At 40.4% G+C, this 23896-nt stretch overlaps 1 protein-coding gene across 2 annotated transcripts; it reads left to right on the top strand.

The window, feature by feature from the left end:
• Positions 1–614: 614 nt before the first annotated feature.
• On the top strand, positions 615–20228 carry Nlrp9 (NLR family pyrin domain containing 9). 2 transcript variants are annotated; one of them, XM_027404759.2, is made up of 9 exons: positions 615–885; positions 5404–6979; positions 8185–8349; positions 9894–10058; positions 10624–10791; positions 12999–13169; positions 14684–14854; positions 16564–16734; positions 20084–20228. In XM_027404759.2, the coding sequence occupies exons 1-9, from the start codon at positions 615–617 to the stop codon at positions 20226–20228; spliced, it is 3003 nt and encodes a 1000-aa protein (XP_027260560.1). The 2 variants fall into 2 exon arrangements, with proteins under 2 accessions (XP_027260560.1, XP_035297288.1); XM_035441397.1 differs by lacking the exon at positions 8185–8349.
• Positions 20229–23896: the final 3668 nt, after the last annotated feature.

Here is a 23896-nt window from a genome sequence, read left to right as displayed (position 1 = left end):
AACGTTTTTTGGAGCTGGGCACATTACAGCTTGCCTTTAATACTAGCACTCTGGAGGCACAGTCAGGTGGATTTCTGAGTTTGAGGACAACACGGTCTACAATTCACTTCCAGGACACCCAGAGCTGTAACACAGAGAAACTGTGTGTGGGGGCAGGGTAGGGTTTTTTTTTTTTTTTTTGACCTATTAGCTACACCAGACATTGTTTAAAAATAATCCAGCTTTAGTGTGTTAAAAATTTATAGAGTGGTTCTCACAAGGACTCTGGTTTACTATCAGTTCTAAGACATGTCCCTAGGAGTATATAGTAGCAGGAACAAAGAATGCCAACATGCCTTCTTTGGCTCTATTGATAAATTCACTGCTTTGTAGATTTCTTTGAAGTGTTATTCTCTAACTGTGGAATTAACATAGTTCAATTTTAACATTGCTTCACATGCATCATAGATACAGTGGGAAGGATGAGCCACCCATATCTGAAGGCAGGGATGCATGGCATCAATAATTTTGAGCTTTTTTAAGTTGAGACTTCTCATGTTATTCTTGTCCAGGTGTCACTTATTTCTTGGTTTTCAAGATTTATCAACCACTGAAGTCCCTGCTCATCATCTTAGATGGAGGAAACAACAGGTTATAGATTGACTCTTTGCCTACAAAAGCTCAGTGATGCAGAGTTCCTGAAATTTAAAGAGCTGCTCAGGAATGCGCCAGAGAAACATAAACTCAAGCCAATCCCCTGGACTACAATTAAGAGGACTTCAAGAAAAGACATGGAAATGCTGTTAAACACACATTATCCAGAAAGGGTCTGGGGCATATCGTTGAGACTGTTTCTAGACATCAATAGGGAAGACCTCTGGATTATGACTCAGGAGCTGAAAAGAGGTAAGTGAGCATGGAGAAAGGGGGGACACAAGGGAGAAGGTTAGCCACATAGGAGCTGATTTTTAAAAACGTATTCTCTCATTTCCTATATCCTGACCAGTTTCTCCTCCATCCGTTCCTCCCACTCTTTCCCACTTCCCTGCTCCCCAGATGCACTGATCCTGCATTTTCCTTCAGGAAAGAGCATACCATTCAGGAACATCAACTGAACATGTCACGCCAAGCTACAAGACTAGGTACAAACATTCATCAAGGCTGGGCTAGGCATTTCTGTAGTAGGAAATGGGTCCAAAAAAACAGGTGAAAGAGTCAAAGACACCCCCTTCCACTTCTAGGAGTCCCACCAAGCTAAGAACCAGAATGTGGAGGTCATGTCACTCCTGTCCTAAGTGTTGAAGGCTGTACTGAAGAAACCAATGGTTGTTACATACATGATCCTTTAACTGGGCTTGTGAGGGTATCCTAATGCACATGCCCATTACCAATAAAAGAAAAGGTAGGATCCATTGAAATAAGTAAAGCAGATCCTAGCATTAACATTGCTTTCTTTGGTTCATGAAGAAAATGATTCTTTCCCTTGTGTTTTTAAAACTAAGAATATCAAAAATTAATTTCATCACAGAATTCCTCCCCTGTCTCTTCATTCTCTCTCCCTCCATTTCTGTCCCTGTTTTGTTTGTTCTTTCTATCTTTGAAAATGTATCACTGTGTAGCCAAAGCTGGATTCAAAGTCACTCTATAGACCAGACTAGTCTTAAACTCATGATTTCCTGCCTCAGCTTCCCAAGTTCTGGAGTTTCAGGTGCACTGTGCCACACTGAGCTGAAATGGAGTTCTAATTTAGTACTTATCCTTTTGGCCAGACATTTAGTGGTAAGACTAGGCCTTCATCTCCTTTCCAAGAGACCTCACCTTTATTTCCTATGAATTTCTTGAAGCAGTAGAGGAAGACCTCAAATTATTAAGCTTGGATGATCTCTAGGTGGGGGAGCATGTCATAATACATCCAGGGGGAATAATTTACCAACACATCATCCCACATTTCAGATGCATATTAATTAGCATAGTGTTACAATTTGTTGTTCATGATCATTTGACAGAACTATGATGTACCAGATGCTGTGTCAGTAGTGTCAGCCAAAATGATGACACATCTGGAACTATGCATCATTTAGCTGCTCCTTAGTCATGTGACTTGTTATCTGGTCATCTTGCTGAAGCTGACTAATGTCACTACATCTGTCTCCTCATGAGGATAAAGATCCAGTAATTTGGCAAAGACCAGGTAGACACATGCATACAAGACATGGAGAATGAAAGGTCATGGTTATTTTATCAGTTACATTTTGGTTGCTGTGATTAAATACCACAAACAAAACAGCTCCTGTAAAAGAACATTATTTTGGCTTACGTTTCCAAAGTGATGAGCCTCATCATGGAGAGAGGTAAGGAAACACACAGACATAGTTATAGGGGCCAGAAGCTAGCTATAAGCATGAATCTGAGAGGGAACTGAAGCAGGGTGAGGCTATAAAATCTCAGTGCCTGCCCTAAGCAAAATGCTTCTCCAGCAAGGCCACACCTCTTAAACCTTCCAAACAAGACCATTAACTGGGGAACAAATCTTTACATATACCAGTCAATGGGGCACATTTCTAATCCAAACCCCCACACTGATGCAGTATAGTCCCCCCTAGTGTTCCACACAGGTAGGGGCAAAAGGTAGAGTTTGGGAGGATAAGGTCAGCCTTCTTGGCTATTTTGAGGTTGGTGGTCATTCTGGTCTACACAATACCCTGACCCTAAAAGAAGAAGAGAAAAGAAACTATATTAAAGCAAGACAATTTCTAGCTCACATCACCCTAAACTTTTGTCTTTTTTAGGCCACTACCATAGGAGTGATTGCAGGCTGGTGGTCTCTTACTGGACCATGGAGCTAGATCATTTCTACACAGTGAGAGTTCTGGTTGCCTGCCTACACATAGAGATGTAATGATGTCCTTTTATTAACCATGCATTTGATTAAGTAATTACACCTTGGTCATTTTAAGGGGTTGAATGGTACACATGGCAAGTTGCTCTCATTTATAAGCAGGTTGCATGGCCACACACACCCCAGAGCCTGCAATAGCATGTGACAGATAGCAGATCCCTTAGGATGAATGAATGAAGTGTCTGTCCTCTGTGGACCTGTGCAACATTTTCTCCTTTTCTTCTGATAAAAAGGTTTCCCAGGCCTAATGACTAAGTTTGGGGTTGTTTAAGTTTTTACTTGGAGTTTGTCTTGGTGGTTGAGAGAAATTATTTGTGGTTTTATTCCTCACCAGATGACAGGATTCCCCCTACTAGTGATGAAATCAAACAATACACATGTTATATATTGTCTTGTTGGTGAGACAAACATAGAGCAGGAGCCACAGACATAGGGCACAAAAAGAAATTTAAAAAATTAGGTACAAGATTTGTATAATAGAAATAATCTAGACCTTATAGTTTCAAATAAAGGAGCGGTGAAACTTCATACAATCCTGATATTTGTCATCATATAAACCCTCAACATACAGTTTTACATTTATTATTTGTAGGTTTATTTTTATTAGGTTTATATGTGTTTGACAATATGAGAATATGTTCAAGAGTGCAGGTTCCTTGAGGTGAGAGACATAGATTCATAAGTGGTGGAGTCGTAGGCATTTGTGAACCACTAGATGTGGATGCTGGGAACTGAATTCAGGTCCTCTGCAAAAGCGATATTCATTCTTAAACTCTTAGCTATTACTCCTACCCATGTTGAAGTGTTTCCTTATTTCTCTGGATTTACAACTGAGAACATGTGAAGATCATATGAAAACCTGTTGGAACTGGTTATGTGTCCCCATCTATTGAGCCAGGTTGACAACTTCAACACTTTATAATATGTGAATGTTGCATTTATTTTTTAATAAAACAATTTACTAGCATTTAAAAGTCCACACAGATACCATTTTTCATTTTTGAAAAGATTTTCGTGTGTGTGTGTGTGTGTGTGTGTGTGTGTGTGTGTGTGTGTGTATGTATGTGTGTACCTGTGGTGGCCAGTAGAGGGCAGGAATCCCTGGAGATGAACTAAACAAATTGTAAGTGGCTATGTAGGTGGTAGACACTGAACCCAGCTCCTCTGGAAGAACAGCAAGTGCTTCTAATTTATTGAACATTTGTAATGTACTAGTCACTGATGCAAGTCCCAGTAAATCTCAGAATAGAGCAGGCTTTTCTCAGAAAGCTGGTGTCAGAAATTCATGGGAAAATATTAAAGTATGGTACTGATTATATCCTAACTGCCTGCTAAATACCTCCATGAATGACTAGAGAAAGAATTTTGTTAATATTATTTGGCTTAGAACATTGATCCAGATTTATTAAATAACATATCTAAAACTATGAGATGCTTAAGATTGAACATAGGACAATCTGACAGCCTGATCTGGATTGTTTTCCATAGATTTCTAATCATAAGCCCAAAGTTTGTTTCACTCTCTTGTTGCCTGAATCAAATCTTGCTTTGACTAAACATGGAATTACAAATATGTAAATCCAAAGGAACTTATAAATTGTAAATGACTTATGGAAGGTATGAAAGTTTTACACTTGTGTAACACTATTCTGAGCCCTCACTCATGAAATTAGTACAAATGAAGTAGTCATAGATTTGGTTCCGGGGAGATAGTCTGCCCTTTGCAAATTTGTAATGCATTACCCAGAATTCATGCCTTACAGTAGCTGTCACTCAGAGGTGAGTTTCCATTTTGCTCATAATAGTTTTACAGGCAATATGTCAAATACATTATCACCCTGGATGGGGTAAATTGACAACTGAGGCTCTGGGGTTTATGCTATAGGTGTGTACCAAGATGAGGGTGACCATTTAGTGATTCATTTTAATCCCTGAATTAAAGAATTTAATGGGAGGAAAAGTTTCAAGGAAAGTGAAATTTGAGTTAATTTGCATTGTAGCTTTTTGTAGGTAAAGAGGCCCTACATATGGAGACTATTGACTCTAGATGGAACCTCAATTTTACTTTGGTTTAAAGTAAAACTTTGGTTTACTGTAGTCCTCCTTCGATTCTATTGGTCTTAAAATATTCATATATACCCTTTATGACAGTGATTTGAGTAAGTTAACATTTCTAACACTTGTTCACAAGCATGGAAAGATTTGCATACAGTAGAAGTCTGTATCTAGAGATGTGGGTATAGAAAGAACCAGTTTGTCAGTTGAGTTAGGGTTAGGGTTAGGCCTAAACATTGTTTGAGGTGTAATGGGAAGAAAAATTCTCTATCAGTTGTTGGGAAATGGAAACTTGTTACAGGGGAAGGGGTAGATGGCTCTTCTCCTTTTCTCCTTTCCATGAGACCCATGCCCTCACTGGTCGTCCAGATGTATAGATCACTCTAGACATGTATTTAAGAAAATCTGTGATTCATTCTCAAGGGCATCCTATTCCTAACTGCCTTATGTTCTGATTTCATCAAACTCAGATAAACAACGTCCATACAAAGAGACGATGAAGACTATATTTAAATACATATGGACCCAGGAGAACTACATTCATTTTCAAAATGAAGAATACCAAGTAATTATAAAAAAGCAGTACAGTGCATTGCAAGAAACATTTGATCATCAGTTAAAGCCAGTTACTGCAGTCGTCTTGGGTAACATCGGAGAAGGCAAAAGCACTTTCTTAAGAAAAGCAATGTTGGATTGGGCATCAGGAAACTTATGGCAGAACAGATTTCAGTATGTTTTCTTTTTCTCTCTCATTTCACTTAATAACATCACAGAGTTAAGCTTAGCTCAGCTCCTCTTAAGTAAGTTGTCAGAATCCTCAGAGGCACTGGATGATATCTTATCCAATCCCAAGAGAATCTTGTTTATCCTGGAGGGATTTGATTACCTAAATTTCGACTTGGAACTCCGGACCAACTTGTGCAGTGATTGGAGGAAGCATTTGCCAACACAAATTGTCTTGGGCAGTTTGCTACAGAAAGTAATGCTCCCAGAATCCTCTCTGCTTCTTGAATTGGGACCCCAAAGTGAGCCAAAAATCTATCCTTTGCTGCAGTACCCAAAGAACATAATTATTGGAGGATTTAACTCAGCTATGCAGTTATATTGTATGCTTTTCTTCAATATTGATAAAGGCTTAGAAGTCTTTAAGTATATACAAACCAGTAAACCATTGTTCTCTCTATGCAGCAATCCTTATGCTTGCTGGATGGTCTGTAGTACTTTAAAACAGCAGTGTGACAGGGGAGATCGAATAATCTTACCTTTAGGAACAGATACAATTCTGTACACAATGTTTATGTTGAGCTCATTCAGATCAGTGTATGCCAACTGTTCATCTAAAGAGAACAGAGCCCGATTAAAGACCCTTTGTACCTTGGCTGTGGAGGGAATGTGGAAACGGGTATTTGTGTTTAACTCTGAGGATCTCAGGAGGAATAGGATATGTGAATCTGAGCAGACGGTGTGGCTGCAAGTGAATTTTCTCAATACTCGTGGAGACTGCTTCGTGTTTTACAATCCTGCACTACAGTGGTATTTTGCTGCTCTATTCTATTTCCTCAGAGAAGACAAAGACAAACCTCACCCCATCATTGGAAGCCTACCCCAACTTCTAAAAGAAATTTATGCTTGTGGTGAAACCCAATGGTCTATGACTGGGATATTTGTGTTTGGAATCGCCACTGAAATAGTTGCTGCCATGCTAAAACCACACTTTGGTTTTATACCATCAAAGGAGGTGAGACAGGAAATCCTCAAATGCTTTAGAAGTTTGAGTCAAGGGGATTGTAGTGGGAAACTGAGTCCCCAGCGGTTATTTGATGGCCTTCTTGATAGCCAGGAAGAACCATTTGAAACACAAGTCTTGGATCTATTTGAAGAAATGACTATTGATATTAGTAGTACTGATGAATTGTCACTGGCTAAAATCTATCTGCTGAAATCTCAAAAATTAAAGAAACTTCATCTGCATATACAACACAGAATTTTTTCAGAAATCTATAACCCAGAAGAGGGTGACTTAGAAGAATTTACACAAGAGAAGACGTGAGTACATCTCTGAACCTTGTCTTCAGTTTTGCCCTTGTGTCCAGGGCACTATTTTATAGGTGTGTTTGTGTGCACATTGTATTTTTATGAATTCATGAAGAAGTCAGAGGAAGATGTGGGGTCCTTCTCTATTTTCTTTCATCTTAACCCCTTGAAACAATCTCTCACCAAACTTGAAGCTCACCATCTTGACCAGGCTAATGGCCCAGTAAGATATGAGGATCTACCTGTTTCCCCTTTCTCATGCTGGAGTAACAGCTTCCTGCATCCATGCCCAGCCTATTATGTCAGTCTGTCCATCTGAACTCAGTTCCTCATGCTTGTACAGAAAACTCCTACCCACCAATAGCTCTCTCCAGCATAGTGTTTCCTAAGTTCTTATAGGTCTATGCGTGAGTGTTTTAGATGGCATAGTCGGGAAGGATTTTGGTTGAATGTTCCCATTGCCATTTATATCTATGTGACCCTAAACAGCCATGCCTTGAGTTCCTCCATTTATACAAAGAACAAAGATGTTGCAAGGCCAGTGTGAGGTAGAAATATGTGCAGCTTTGCTTGATTGTCTGGCTCTTTCCTTCATCCACAGCCATGATTAGTGCTCTGTTGACTACACTGGAGAGTATTCTAGGAACTCATGTCTTGGTTAAGGCTGTATTCTTACTACATTGCTCTGGTTGGTTTGCCTTGCATTGGCTGTAGGCTGCTAGCTCATACTTGATATTTTAAGGATGTTGCTACTTTTATGATACTAATGGATGTAGGCCACTATTCACCAAGGAGTTGCAAGTATCTCCCTGAATTCACATAAAAGTTATGTTTTCTCACTGAAAAAGGTGGCATTTGAGAAAAGAGTAAGTGTGGATGTCTTCAGCAGTTATGCAGTGGTAACAGACCAGGTATTTTGCAAGTAGTGGAGGCATCCATAGCTCTTGTGCAATTAAGACTGCAATGGTGATTCCATGCCCAGATGATGACATTTTGTAGCCCACAGTGCTTGCTCTCTCTGCTGCCTCTGTCTCTTGTATGCTACTTTTCTTTTTCAAAGATTTATTTATTTTTACTTAATTTGTAGTCATGTCTTGCCTGAGTGTATGTCTATGTGCCATGTGTACTCCCACAGGGGGTTGGGAGTGATCTTCCCTTCTTAGGAATGTCTTGCATTGCATTGAGCTACCAGAGAAAAATGTGTTATCTCATTGCAGGAAAATAAAGAAAGAATGGAGTGAGTTATGCAGAATTTTCCAGAACTTGCAGGTGTTAGATCTGGACAGCTGTAATTTCAGTGAAACTGCGATTCAGGATCTTTGTTCTTCCATGTCTCCACCTCTTATGATGCCTCTGAATGCATTTAAGCTCCAAAGAATGTCGTAAGTTTGATAGTCACCCATCCTTTAAATAGATAGGGGAAATTCCTTCTCTACTTGGAGACTAATTCATAGCAATACACAACTAAATCCAAACTAACGAATACAATATTAGCACATATTTGATGTATTCTATGTGACACACATAATACATACTTATAGGTTGTTTGTAAATATCCATACATCGTGTGTATGTGTGTGTATGTGTGCACACGTGTGTGCGTATTCATGTTCATGTACACAGCAAAAAGGAATTGACTAATCTCTAGAGAATGCAATGAATGTTAATGAAAAGTTCAATTTTAAAGTCTCATTTGATTGTGTATATGTATGTGTGCATCTAAATTGGGTCTTATGGAGTCAGAGTCAAAATAAGCAGTGAGCTGCCAAACATGGGTGCTAGGAACAGAACTCCAATGCTCTGCAAGTGCAGTATGTGCTCTTAACCACTGAGCCATATGTCCTGCCCAATGATTCTTAGCCATCATGCTGACATCTGTTCCTTATGAGTAAACATGACAAGGTGTAAGTTTGGCTACAGTAACCCAACCTTGAAAATGAATAAATACATAAAGCATAAAGAAATCACATTTAATTTTCTTGAACTTTTAAGACAATTCTGGATAGGGATGCTTTAAACAGCAGTAGTATTTACTAAGCTGGGAACTGGTGGCACATGACTTTAATCCCAGAACTTGGGAGGCAGAAGCACAGATCTCTAAGTTGGAGACCCACTTGGTCTACAGAGTCAGTTTTAGGAAACCCAGGGTTGCACAGAAAAATCCTGTCTCAAACAACAACAAAACATCAGTCCTTAAAGAGAAATGGGCACCTCCCCTGGGATACAAAGCAGAGAACATTAATATACTTATAAGAATCTGTATTATACATAAGATAACTCTGGTTTGTTTTGTCCTGCTGGGACAGGCACCATGACCAAAAGCAGCCCAAGAAATTAAAGAGTTTATTCTATTTTACCACTCCTAGACATAAGCCATCACCAAGTGAAGTCAGGGCAGGTACCTGAAGTTAGGAACTGAAGCAGGGACCATGGAGGAATGCTGTTCCCTGGCTTGTCTCCCCCTGTCCTTCTCAGCAGTCTGTCTTATTCATACCAGACCTACCTGCCCAAGAACAATGCTACTCACACTGTCATTTTGATGCCAATTACCTATCAAGAAAATGACACTCACACATGCCAATCTGATGGAGGCAATTCTTCAATTCAGGTTCCCTTACCTAGATAATGTTGAGGTGGAAACCTTGATTAGCCATGACAGGCAATGTTTAAAGTGAGGGTACATGTGAGTCTTCCTAGGATGTTCTGCATGTTCCACAGAGGCAGGGGAAATAGAAGGGAGAGATAGGAGAAGCTTGAGCCTGTGTGTTTTTCTGGCACACGGAGATAATCAGCCAGATCTTGTGGGGCAGCCAGAATGCCCAAACAACCATGGTGTGAGGCAAAGTTTGGAGGAGCATGTGTACAATTTTCTTTGGCATGTACCCACACAGCCTGGTATAATGTGCTATTTGGCCTTATTCTACAGCTGTTCCTTCATGACTAACTTTGGAAATGGTGCATTATTTCCCACACTTCTTCGACTACCTCACCTGAAATCCCTGAATCTCTATGGCACTAATCTCTCCAGTGATGTGGTTGAGAATATGTGCTCTGTGCTGAAATGCCCAACATGCAGAGTGGAGGAGCTGCTGTAAGTCAGGGCACTGTCTACAGTCAAGGGCTTCTCTAAAATCATTTTAAAAATCGCTTTTTAGGCTTAATTTGAAAGTTTTGCTTTGCATTGTACATGCTGTGGTAGAAATGAGCTTCATTGTGATAGTTATTTTTTCTTAAAAATGTCCACGTGCTTCTGGTGTGTGCATGGCTTGTGTTTCACTGATATTGGTAATCAGATATACAGTGTTGCAGACCATGTTTTAGTGATCGAATTCTAATTATACATTAAAGGCCATGGCTTCTAACCACTGCATTCCCACAACCACTATCTCTATTACTTTTTGCAACCAACAACATCATCACCAAATATTTCTAAATGGATCCTTGAGAGGACAAGTCACCCATATCTGACAACAAGTGGCTTGTCATTCACCATGATAGTCACATAAATATACTTATGAATTAAATAAGCCTATGATGTAGATGTGGATGGATATGTACAGCATTAGAATCTGGGGTGTTTGTTTGAACAATAGGCAGTCTTACACAGATTACCTAAACATGTTGTTCCTAACCTGTGACATGTACCTCACATGTAGGTTGGGGAACTGTGACATCTCCAGTGAGGCTTGTGGTGTAATTGCTACTTCCCTAACCAAATGCAAGGTGAAACATCTATCATTGGTTGAAAATCCCTTGAAGAATGAAGGAGTGATGCTACTGTGCCAAATTCTGAAGCATCCAAGCTGTGTGCTGAAAACACTGATGTGAGTTGTTCTTGGGGAGCATGCTCTGGAGACATTGCAGAACTCTGCATGTGGGTGCAACTATCATAAAGCTGGTCCAAAGCCCAGTGAGGAATGAAGGAGGCTATGAGATATGTCACTAGTCCCTGCCTCAGTACCATATCAGTAAGTGGATCAAATGTAAACAGATTCCATGAGATGAACTTCAGAAAATTTCAAGGGTAGCTCTGAAATTCCTTACATATAATTTTATCTTAATGGATATGATTATTATGGGGAAAGATGATGCCCTTCGAAAGAGCCTGGCCACAAGGCCAAAGAAGAATATAAATAAGAAAAAATATTCCCTTCTGAGACAGGCCTTCCTACATCTTACCTACATCATTGTGTGCTGTCTCCTGCCCTGAGGCTGAGGTTGATTCCTCATGGAAGCATTCTGCCAGGCTATTGTCTCAGGGAAGTCATACAAGCTAACTCAGGGAATGTGCTCAAAGATACCTGGGTTCAATGAAGAGAAAGAATATACAGACACAAAATTGTGTCTTCTATGATCATGTACTCGTGTACTAGTATGTATATGTGCAGCTTACAGACATGAAGATGCATATAAAATGTAGGAGCTTTGAAATTTGACCCTCATGGAGATATCTGTTTACAGAAGAAAAATGCAATTAAGTACCTCTTACATGAACTGCTTATGACTAGACCAGAAATGTTTCATATTCCATTTATATTTTTGAATACTTTCATATCATGAGTCTTGTTGATGCTCCCTAAGTCCAAACATGAAATTTATTTGCATGGTATATAAAATTTGTGCACATGGCTTAGGGATAGTTCTATGTAGTATTTCAGTGCCTTTTCTGTTTTGACCTGGGCTGGGTACATGAGAGCAGTTGTGTAATTTTCTGTGTACCATGTGAGTGCATGAGCATGCAGAAGCCAGAAGAAGCCAGTAGTTCTCTGGAACTGCAGTTACAGGAGATTTGAGTACCTTATACATATTTTGTGGGTGCTTTGCCCTGAACCCCATGTTCTCTGAAAAACCAGCAATAATCTTAAATGTTGCACCATTTCTCCAGTCCTGAAAAGAAATTTGTAAAAGGAGAAAAAATGCACTATAGAAAATGTTAAGAATGTTTCCTAAGAATAGGAATAATGACATTATATGACAAGGACTAAATGAAATTATATGAAACATTATTTGGTTATTTAATTGCTAGTATAGAGTACATTGAAGTAAATTTAAAAGAGCCACATAAGCATGAGTTATTTCAAATTTTATCTAGTCATTGCAATACTAGCCTTCACCAATACAATTAAAGGATTAGGAAAACGATTTCAAATGGGGCTGGAGTAATAGCCCAATAGTGGGTAAAACACTTGCCAGGCTAGCATGATGACATAACTGATTCCCAGAACCATGTGAAAAAGACAGTTGCAATTACACACCAAAGACATGGAGACAAAAGGAACCCTAGACCTCTTTGGGCAACAGTCATGTCTAATAAATGAGTTCCAGTCCACTGAGAGACTCTTTCTCATAGGAAGCATGTCATGTTCAGCATGTGTCACAAGAACTTGTCCTCTGACCTCAACTTGCATGTGCACCAGCATATATACATACACACACACACACACACACACACACACACAGAGAGAGAGAGAGAGAGAGAGAGAGAGAGAGAGAGAGAGAGAGAGAGAGAGAGAGAGAGAGACAAAAAGATATCCCACTAAGACAGGCATCTGCAACATGGTGAATTTCTGATGTAGGTGAAGGAATTAGTTGATTGTCTCTCTTTTTTTTTTTTTTTTTCAAAACAACCAGATTGGGAAACCTCTATGGTGAACTATAATTTCAGGATTTCAAAAAACTTTTTCAAAATGATTGCCTCTGTGTGTGTGTGTGTGTGTGTGTGTGTGTGTGTGTGTGTGTGTGTGTGTGTGTGTGTGCGTGCGTGTGCGTGTGCGCGTGCGCGTGCGCACGTGTGTGTACTCACACACATTTGAAGGATAGAAGACAACTCATGGGGTGGGTTATTCCTTTCCATCATGTGAGATTGAACTCAGGTTCCCAGACTTGGTGGCAAGGGCCTTTATGTGTGGAGCAACCCATTTCAATATGTGTTCATGAAAGTGAAAATTCAGTATGAGAAAATGCCAGGCTTTGCAGAGGCATGTAACCCTATGACAATAAGTGAGCTGCTGATGTGGAATCATCTTTGCAGGTTGTCATATTGCTGTCTCACCTTCATTGCCTGTGGCCATCTCTATGAAGCTCTTTTGTGCAACAGATCCCTCTCTCTCCTTGACCTGGGCTCCAATTTCCTGGAAGATACTGGAGTAAATATTCTGTGTGAAGCTTTGAAAGACCCAACATGCTGCCTGCAGGAGTTATGGTAGGGATGTGTTCTCATCCCTTGCTGGGAATGCAGATTCTGTTGTTGGTCTTCAGAAGGAAGTGGGAGGGTAGACTTGTGTGAATGTCAGTGTCTCCTCACACTCTGTGGTGAAGCTTACCAGCCATGAAGGGTGTCTTAAGACAGGGAGCTCTTGGTGATTGGCTCATGAAGCTGAGTCCCCAGGAGTGGGATTACTGCTCTGATGAAAGAAGCCCCAGAGAAAGGCTATGGGAGTCACCTGCTTCAGAACCATTAATACACTCACATTTTAGACCTGTAGAAATCTTATCTGCATATACCTCCACCAATCATAAATCTATGCATTTGCTTATACATTTACAAATCTCTCTGCCAATCATATATCTACCCACCTATTATCTGTCATCAATGAATTCAGCAGCTTTCCCTTATTGCTATTTATAAATTTATTGTCTTATTTACACATCATACATCTCTTCTTATAATAATCTGCCTATCACCTATCTATTATCATTCTAAACATCATACTAATTATATGTTCCCTATACATCTAACATATCTGCCTGATGTCTATATTTAACATCTATGCATTGATCATCTTCACATTCTCTATCTTCACCCATCTTATACCCAGTATCTTCATTCTGTCCCTCAACCTCTCTCTTAGCCATTTTTGCAAGTTCTATGGGGAACCATGAGCTTGAGGCTTAGGGAGGTTTTGGGGATTTATTATGTTAAATACTGGCAGAAGTTCACCACGTGAAGACATCTGCACAGATATATGAAATTAGGGACAAAGTAGCCTCACTTATTTTCAGGGCTTCTATAATTTCACCAGGGAAATTAAAAGGCAGAAGAATTGCCGGGAGCCAGGATGGAGGCGAGTGCCCAGGATGGAGAAGCATCGTCAGTATTTTAGAAGGGCTTGGGCATTTCTGTTTCATACAAATAAATGGATATGTGCCAAGATGTTAAGATGGAATATCATGGCCTAGGGATGTAGCTCAGTTGGTAGAATGCCTACTAAGCACACAGATCCCTGGGTTTGATTCTACAGCATGTCTGTAAAAAAAAAAAGTGTGATAGTTACAAAATTATGATCTTAGAGCTGGTAGATAGAGGGGGAGGGTCAGAAGTTGAAGGTCATCCTCAGCTATGTAATGAGGCTGAAGTCAGATTAGCATGTGACCGTCTATATAAAAGATAGTTAAGTAATGGCTGAGAGGGAGAATGTGTCACTCTCAAGGACAAGCTCTATAGGGTTAAGCAATCACTGGACACACCATACATATAAGCAAAGCTACTGGACTTAGTAGGTTATATAATCAAGTACATGTGTGCATATATGAATATATATATATATAGTAACAACAATAAAGATTATTAATTTGGGGGAACTGGGAGAATTGTAGGTGAGTCAGAGGGATGCAGATGCAGGGCTCATATGAAGTTCTAAAAATAATTAAGAAGAATTCAAAACAAAAAGAATGGGCCTCATAATAAATCAGTCTGCTTGCATGTGTGTTTCCCAGGTTGTCTGGTTGCTATCTCACTACAGCCTGCTGTGAGGGGATCTCTGCTGTCCTTTTGAGAAATAAAAATCTAAAAACCCTGAAACTGGGCAACAATAGCATACAAGACACGGGCGTCCAACAGCTATGTGAAGCTCTGAGGAATCCTGAATGTAAATTACAGTGTCTTGGGTGAGGCTTTACTCACTGTGAATGGTGGGATGGGTTCCCAATTCAATGAGGAAAAGCTAGAGGGTTAATAGGTGTGGCGGTTTGGAAGAAAATGGCCCCCAAAGGGAGTGGCACTATTAGGAGGTGTGATGTTTTGGATGAAATGTCATTTTGGAGATGGGTTTTGAGGTCTCATGTTTGCTCAAGCCAAACACAGTGTGTCAGACTATTCCTGTTGACTGTGGGTCAAGATGAAAGAATTCTCAGCTGCTTCTCCAGCATGCCACCATGTCCCACCATGATAACAGACTGAACCTCTGAACTGAAAGAGAGCTGCCATAATTACTGTTTTTCTGTATAAGAGTTGCTGTGCCATAGTGTTTTCACAGCAATAGAAACCCTAAGACAATAGGATTACAAAGAACTCCACCTAACCTAGTCTCAAGTTTTAAGAAATACTAATACACAGGTCTTGAACAGACAATTGTTGCTGTGGGTTTGAGCATAATGGCCCTCTCATATCTTTCCCATGACAATATTTGGTTCTTCTAGTCTTGTTGGCCCCTCTTCTGTGATGTTTCTGAGTATTCGGGGAGGGGGTGATACATATGTTCCATTTGAGGCTGAGTCACTCTCAGGATGTTGACTTGCTGTGCATCTCTGTATCAAGCAGTCCATTTCAAAGGGGTGCCTCTCTGAGGTTTGAGGGCTGAACTAACATAATACCAAGCATTTAGAAAAATGGTTCTCTTTCTGTGGGTCATGACCCATTAGGAGGTCAAAGGACCCTTTCACAGGAGTCACCCAAGATCATCAGAAAACAGATATTTACATTGATTCATAAAAGTAGCAACAATACTGTTATGAAGTATCAATGAAAATAATTTTGTGGTGGAGTGTCACCACAATACAAGGACCTGTATTAAGCTGTCACAGCATTAGGACAGCTGAGAACCACTGATTTGAAGGTAATTTTGTTATGTCCCCTTGGGAAAGCAGTAGTATTGAGTTGTCCCTTAGGGCTCACAGGATCTGCACCAATTTACAGGACCTGGCATGAGTGAAGCTAGTCAAAATCCCAGAGGGAAAAGGAGAGGCATTCAAGGGGCCCCAACCCTAGCTGAGGGGCTATTGGCAGGTGATGGCTTCTGAGGGAAGGAGAGCCAGTTTTCTTCAGAGATTAGGCCTGGTTACCTGTGCTCTAGTGGACAGTCCTAAACCCAAGCCCCTAAGTCAATGATAATTGAGCAGAGTGCAGTGTTTCTCAACCTTCCTAAAGCTTCAACCCTTTAAATACAGTTCCCCTTGTTGTGCTGACCCCCACCATAAAATTACTCTAGTTGCTCCTTTAGAACTATAATTTTGCTACTGTTGTGAATCACGATGTCATTATATGATGTGCAGGGTGTATGATATGTGACCGCTGTGAAAGGGTCATATGACCACAAAGAGTTCATGAACCACAGGTCAAGAACCACTTACCTAGTGGGTTTAAAAGACTATGAAGTTCTTGGGGTAAAGAATAGAGAGGTCTGGGAGGAGTTGGGAGTGTGGCAAGTATTCAGATGTAATCAAGACATGTGGTATACATGGATGGTATTCTCAAATAATAAAATATAGTGTTCCATGAGAGCTGGATTTTGTTTTTGCATACTGTGGACATTTGGTGCTGGAAGCTTGGAACTGTCACCCAATGTCACAATGCTTTTTGGGTATTTTCCATGTCACAGGTTAGACATGTGTGAGTTCACCACTGGCTCTTGTGCAGACCTTGCCTTGGCTCTCACCAAATGCAAAACCCTGACCAGCCTGAACCTGGACTGGATGACCTTTGACCCTGATGGGCTAGAGCTGCTGTGTGAGGCTTTGAATCACAAAGCATGTAACTTGAAGGTGCTGGGGTGAGTACTTGCTGTCTCCAGGGTCAGGAGTGATATCATTGAAGGTGCTGGAGTGAGTAAAGCTGTCTTCCAGGCTTGGGAGTGACATGAGAGCAAGCTCTTCTGTGTGGGTTTGCTCAAGTGCAGCCCCGCTGACCCTGGGGGCTGGGGAGTTCTGTTGTGAAGGACCTCCTTTGTCCTCTAGGACACTGAGATCACCTGTGGATTTCTATCCACTCATGAGTACCACCCTTTGTGGTAATTACTTTCAACATAATCAGACATCTTCTTTTAAATAACTTAGATTTTTTTAAAATTTATTATTCAGTTCTAAAGAATAATGAAATCACAATATTTGTAGAAAATGAGTGGACTTAGAAGTATAGCAAAAATAGGGTCACCTAAACTAAGAATGTAAAAACATATATTCTCACCAATATATGAATCCTAGTCTATAATATATACACACACAAAAAACATACAAAACATGGGTATCATAACATTAAGAAAGTTTAAAGGTAATAAAAGTAAAATATTTAGAAGCATGAGACCACATATAGCATACTTTGTACAAGTCACTTAAATGATTTGTAAACTTTTTCAATACCAAATTCATCTTTAAAAGGGTTTTACGTGTGATTGTTTTCCTCTGCACATAATTCTGTGCACCATATGCCTGCCTGTTGCCTGCAAAGGCCAGAAGAGGGCATCAGATCCCCTAGGGAAGGAGTTATAATAGTTGTGAGCCCACATGTGTGTGCTGGGAGTTGAAGCATAGTCATCTAGAAGAGCATCCAGTGCTCTCACCAATGAGCCAAATCTCGTCCAGAAGTTAATTTTAATAATGTTATGTATTCTTTGAAATTTTCATACATATATACAGCATGTTTTGATCATATTCCATATCCCACTAACAAACTCCAACACCCCAGGGACCCTCCAATACTAATGAATAACCTCCTGACACTAAGTCCTTTTGACCATGTGACTACAGGTATGGAGTCATCCACTGGGCATGGGACAGCCTACCAGCAGCCAAATCTTAAAAGTCATTCTCACTCAGCAGCCTTTAGATACTAACAGATCCTCTGATAGGCGTGGATCTCAGTGTTCCTCCCCAGTCCATATTGGAATTTTGAATGCAGGTGTTGTGCTGGCAATGTCAGCATCAACTGTGAGTTGATGCATAAGATGGTCACATCATGTCTAGAGGACAGCATTTTGTAGTGCTTCTTCCCATGCCATCCTCAGCAAATAAGGTCTATCTGCCTCTTTCATAATCCCTGAGCCTTGGATAGGGAAGACTGATGGATAGGGAAGACTGATGAATAACACATCTATGGCTCAGCATTCATAGTCACTTGATCTAAGCACTTTTGAGCAGTTGTGAATCTCTGCATTAACCACTACTCAGAGGGGGGAAATCAGCTTCTTTGACCAACGTTGTGAGAAGGACACATCTTTGTGTATAAATGTAATATTTAGAAGGAAATTTGACAACAATCCCATTTAAGAGATCAATAGTAGGTTTCCCTCTGGGGCCTGTAATCTCCTCAGCCATGGGATTTTGACAGTGTTTATAGTAGCAGACCTTAAATCACCCCTGGGGAGCAGATATCATGAACCAATCAAAAAGCATTTGACTACTCCTACAACTATCATGCCAGTATTCTACCACTGGGCACAGCTTGATCGAGCATTTTCATGCCTTCTGGGAGACACACTCACCTTAGCAAGGGCTACCATTCTACTTACAAACACTACATCCCACATTACCCATAAATGTTCAGTCCCAGCTAGAGAACTTACTCCATATGTGCAGGTTGATTAGATGAGGGCCTGTGAAGATGTCTGGAGGAACATCCTGTGGGGGAAAAATGGTTCCTGCCTCTGCCCTATTGACTTGGGTCCTATACAGGGCTATAGAGAGTAATATGCTGGCTAGGATGAGATACTAGAAAGGCTGTGGAGGGGCACAGAGTGGTATATGAAATAAGTGAGGAAAAAAGCAGACAAAGAGGGAGAAAATTGAAGAAGCGAGCTGTACTTTTTGTGAATTTAAGGGTGACCTAATATCCAAAAATCTAAGGGAATATTTTTTATGAAAAGATAACAATGCTCATTGTTTACTGCTTAAGACCTTATTTTTAAAATGGAGGCACAGGGCACACTGGTCACTCATATCCAAAGTTCAGGGAACACTGAGAAAGAGGAGGTAGAAAGACTAAGAGTTGGGAAGACTCCTCCAAAACAGCCTCTTCTAGCCTTGACACAGAAGATCCACTCATGAACTGAAAGTGGCAGTGGCTGCATGTATGATTCCTTCACAACATTCCAGCAGGCCCACTGGAGGGGCGCCTGGCCCACACCCCTAGGTGAAGACCTGGGAGGCATTTGGTGGCTTCAAGGTGGAGAAAAGGTTTTCTTTTGGCATGTGTACTCTGGTAGGTTGCATATGCCCCAGAGCATGCACCTACATCCAAACATATATGGGCATCACTAGTTAGACTCAGGAGCTACTGGTGAAGAAAAGACATGAAATTTGGAAAGGAATGGGGAGGGGTCACAGGGGAATGGGGAAAGGATATGATCAATATACATGGTATACATATGAAAATCCTAAAAGAGAAACAGTGTTTTAAATATAGATGTAGAGATAATAAGCTTCTGTAATTCAAGTTTTCTAGGTAAGCTTACTGATAATGGCACGGGGAAACAGGCAGTGAGAATAGAGGAGCATCAGATATACTCATGGGTGAGCTATAGTGTAGCATAAACTTCAAGTGTCTCATAGAAGGTATCTAAGGATGCCAAAGGGACAACCTTAACATAGATTAGTAGATCAATAGTGACATTAATTATACAAATTTGAGAAAAGTCAACACAATATTAAGGTGTAATGCAGAATAACAAATAATTATTGTGGATAGACATTTAAACATTGGATGGGTGGAAACAGTCATATTATTTCAATGTTTTTAACTTTAATCTTAACATCTTAAAAGGTGATTTACACGTATATCTGTATTACATACCTGTATACATGAGAGGGGCCCTACTTTGCAGGAGAGAATCGGCCTTCTCTTCATACTCAGTACATTCCTCTAATTCAATCCCAGGGAAGAGTGACAAAGAGGTATTCATAGGGGTAAAGAGGGGCAAATGATTGTCAACAAAATATGGCATGGTGACAGGACACAGTGGCTAACGGCACTTGCTGCTGAGTGTTACAACCTGGGACTCATAGTAGAACAGGGAGGATGGTCTCCTATGAACTGTTCTCTGACCTTGACATGTACACTCTTCATGCACCTGTACAAGCACATACCAACTAGTAAATGGAATAAAAATAGAACTTTTTTCTCTCCAGACTGGACAAATCTGCATCTTCTAAGGAATCACAGATGCTACTGGAAGGTGTGGAAAAGAAAAATCTGATTATTTTGCATTATCCCTGGATCAATGAGGAAAGGAAGAAGAGGGGGGTTTGTCTGGTGTGGAACAGCAAGAATTGATCTGGAAATAATGGTTTTTTCTTGGTCACATTGCTCCTATATACCCTGTCCCATGGTGCACACCTGGTACTGGTAGCTCATTTCAGGGTTGTTCTTTCATAGTGTCCTGCTCCCATCCATCTTTATTCTTCTCCTCACCACTCTGCAATATTTAGATAACACACATTTAATAAAGTCTAAGCATGTTTGAAACCATGAATGCTTCTTTGATGGCTGTTTTAGAGTTTGAAACTGAAGAAACGCTGATCCTCTTACAGTTCTGGTTGGGAGTGATGTTTATGGCATGTCTACACTTGGTGTAATTCTCGGTGCAGCTAACATCCACATGATCTGTAATTCATGCCATGATCCTAAAAGACAAAACATCACAGTGCAGAAAGTGGGAACCATGAAGATAATATCTAGAATCCCCAAAGTTAAAATCAGGAATCCATACTTTTTGGAGATGTGATCTAAAAAATTATTTTTCTAAGTTTCAGGAATCAGACCCAAGCCTCCCCCTTTGTTACTTCAAAGACCAGGTGCAAATATAAATAGGTAGTTAAAAGTGTTCCCCCATCTTCAGAAGGCCAGAATTCAAACCTACATTTTTGGCTCAAAACTGCCTGTAACTCCAGCTCTATGGTATCTGATGTGCTCCCAGGCTTCGACAATTCCTTCATGCAAGCATCACAGAGCCACATATACACACAGGAATAATAAACATCTAAACCTGAAGATTTTACACATTAACTTTTATGTACAGCAAATGGATAGTGACTAACAAAGAAGTTAGTCCTTTTATTCAATATTGTAAATTATAATAATCTAAAGGAATAGCTTCAACTTGTGGGTAGCAATCCCAAAGGGGAATTGCATATCATACATCCTACTTATCAGATATATACATTACAATTCATAACAGCATGAAAAATAGTTATAAAGTAGTAATGAAATTTATTTTATGTCACCAAAACGTGCACTGTACTAAAGAGTTGCAGCATTAAGGAAGTTGAGAACCACTGCATAATTAGATTATGGTTTTCTTTTAAGAAAATATTTACTTCATGGGTATGTGTGTACTGAAAGACCCCAACTCAAACCCAGCCTGATACCCACCAGAATGTATTTAAAAATCACCCTGGCCACACACACACAGCCCTGGGAAAAACACATGAAGTGGTTATGATGACCAGTCGCTGGAAAGTGTTATTAGTTTCCAAGGAATATTATCTTCAACAACTATCTGGTTTCTAAAATTTGTTATGGGTTACCCTGCTCCAAAGAGTCATTCCCACCCATGTTTTGAAAATATATGTCACTCTGTTCCTAGAAAAACCACCAGCTGTCCCATGGCCTGGCAAATGTAAAAACTAAAATAACATTCCAAACCCCTCATGGGCAAAATTGTAAGTTCAGTTCCCAACCAATCAGTAAATGACTCATATGTTATATCCAATTGATATGTTGTCATACTCTTGCCTAATGACCAAAAAGATATAAAAACTGATTTCTTTGGAAAATCAGGGTTGATCTCTTCTCAGAGAAAGACCCCAATGCTTTGGAATAAAATCCTTTTGCTTTTGCATCAAACTTGTGTCCTGTCAGTGACTCTATGGGGTGTGTGTCCTGAAGTTGGACCCCACTTTGGGCCCAACAGTACCAGTATGTGTATGTATACCATGTGCATACAGAATCCCTTGGGGCTCAAGGGGCCATAAGATGCCAGGAAAATGTACTTACATGTGATTAGGAGCTGCTATGAGGTTACCTGCAAGAGCAATAATTTATTTAAATTAGAAACAAGCTTGTTTGAATACTCTTAATCTCAGCTATTTCTCCAGTCCTTCTATTAGTTTTTTCAAGAACTAGAATTAAATTTTTTCCTTGTTCAATTGAGCTTTCCTAACAAATAACTGACTTTCCCCCACACTAATAATTCATCTTCAATTTAACTGATACAATTATTGCAGTGCAAATTTCTTCTTAACCAAATATAATCCCTACTCTATAATTTTCTTTCAAATTATCTGTGTGCCCATGAGTAATGTTGCCTGTGGAGGTCCCCAAAGGGCACTAGATGCCTTGGAACTGGAGTTAAAGGCAGCTGTGAGGGCCTGGTGTGGGTGCAGGAAACACCCATATGCTTAAGAGCCATGATGCTTTCTACTGCTGACCTGGTGCTACAGCCCCATCTGTTTTGAGTTCTGACTAGAAAAGTGTTGACAATTTGTGAGTTTCTTCAACTATAGAGTAAAAGCTCAGACAAGCATATACTTTTCTCTGCTTCCCCCTTCAATACCATTAAATTCACAATTGTAGTTGTGTAAAATGGCAATAAATTGAGGTTTTATTATGAATAACTTTCAATTCAGTTTTGGAGAACAGGAACAGATATGTCTACTCTAGACTCTATCAAGTTTTTTTTTCCAACTTTTTTTATTTGAATTAGAAACAGGATTGTTTTACATGACAATCCCAGTTCTCCCACCCGTCCTCCCCTACCTTCCCCAACTAAAACCTTATGTGTCACATATGGAAGGATGGTGAGGCCTTCCATAGGGTGCCATTAGAGTCTTTCGTATCCTTTGGGATAGGGCCTAGGCCCACCCCCGTGTTTCTTGGCCCAGGGAGTATTCCTCTATATGGAATGGGCTCTCAAAGTCCACACCTATGCTAGGGATAAATACTGGGCTTCTACAGGAGGTCCCATAGATTTCTGAGGTTTCCTCACAGAAACCCATGTTCCTGGGGTCTGGATCAGTCCCATGCTGGTATTCCAGCTATCAGACTGGGGAGCAAGAATTCCCAGATGTTCAGGTCAGCTGTTTCTGTGTGCTTCGCCAGCCTGGTCTGGACCTCTGTGCTCTTCACTGGTCCTTCTCTGCATCTGGGTTCCAGTTCAGATCGGTGATTAGTTATGGGTGTTAGCTTCTACTTCCACCAGCTGCTGGATGTAGGCATATAAGACAGTCATCAATCTCATAAGCAGGGGAGGGCATTTAAGGTAGCCTCTCCTCCGTTGCTAAGATAGTTAGCTGGTGTCATCTTTGTAGATCTCCAGACATTTCCCTAATGCCTGATTTCTCTGCAAAACAAAAATGTCTCCCTCTATTATGATATCTCCATTCTTGTTATCGTGTATTTTCCCCCTGACTCATACTTTCTGCTCCCTCATGTCCTCAGCATCCCTCCTCTTCTCCCCGTCTCATTCTCCTAGCTCCCTCCCCCGTCTTCCCGTGCTCCCAATTTGCTCAACAGATGTTGAACCATTTTTTATAGTTTTTTATTTATTGAAAAAAGATTATTCTCTCGCACAGTACATGACAACCACAGGTTCTCCTCCCTCCGCTACTCCCTGCAGCTCCCCTACCTTACCTCTGCCCCAGATCACTACCCCTCCATTTCCCTTCAGAAAAGAGCAGGCCTCCAAGTTTTTTTAACAATTATTTTGTTCTGAGTTTTATGTGGGGCAGCTCAAAAGGACAGTATTCTAAAACCATTGCATTGCTGTGATAAAATGACCAAAAACAACATGGGGAGGGAGGATTTATTGGGCTTAGAGGTAAGAGGCAGGAACTGAAGTAGAGACCTTGGAGGAAGATGCTTACTGGCTTGCTCCCTGTGGCTTTCTCCACATGGCTTGATCAGATTCCTTTTTAATACATCCCAGACCTTCTTCCCCAAAG

This window comes from Cricetulus griseus, chromosome 3 (assembly GCF_003668045.3).
Source record: "Cricetulus griseus strain 17A/GY chromosome 3, alternate assembly CriGri-PICRH-1.0, whole genome shotgun sequence".
Taxonomy (NCBI): domain Eukaryota; kingdom Metazoa; phylum Chordata; class Mammalia; order Rodentia; family Cricetidae; genus Cricetulus; species Cricetulus griseus.
Note: the sequence above shows the minus strand (reverse complement) of the source record. Positions and strands in the feature narration are given on the sequence as shown.

Bases quoted from the DNA above. Each gene is read 5' to 3' on its own strand.
- Nlrp9 (XM_027404759.2), top strand. From the start codon at position 615: ATGGAGGAAACAACAGGTTATAGATTGACTCTTTGCCTACAAAAGCTC. The intron at 8,350-9,893 runs GTAAGTTTGATA...CTTATTCTACAG, and splicing joins TTTAAGCTCCAAAGAATGTC to CTGTTCCTTCATGACTAACT. The intron at 13,170-14,683 runs GTAGGGATGTGT...TGTGTTTCCCAG, and splicing joins TGCTGCCTGCAGGAGTTATG to GTTGTCTGGTTGCTATCTCA.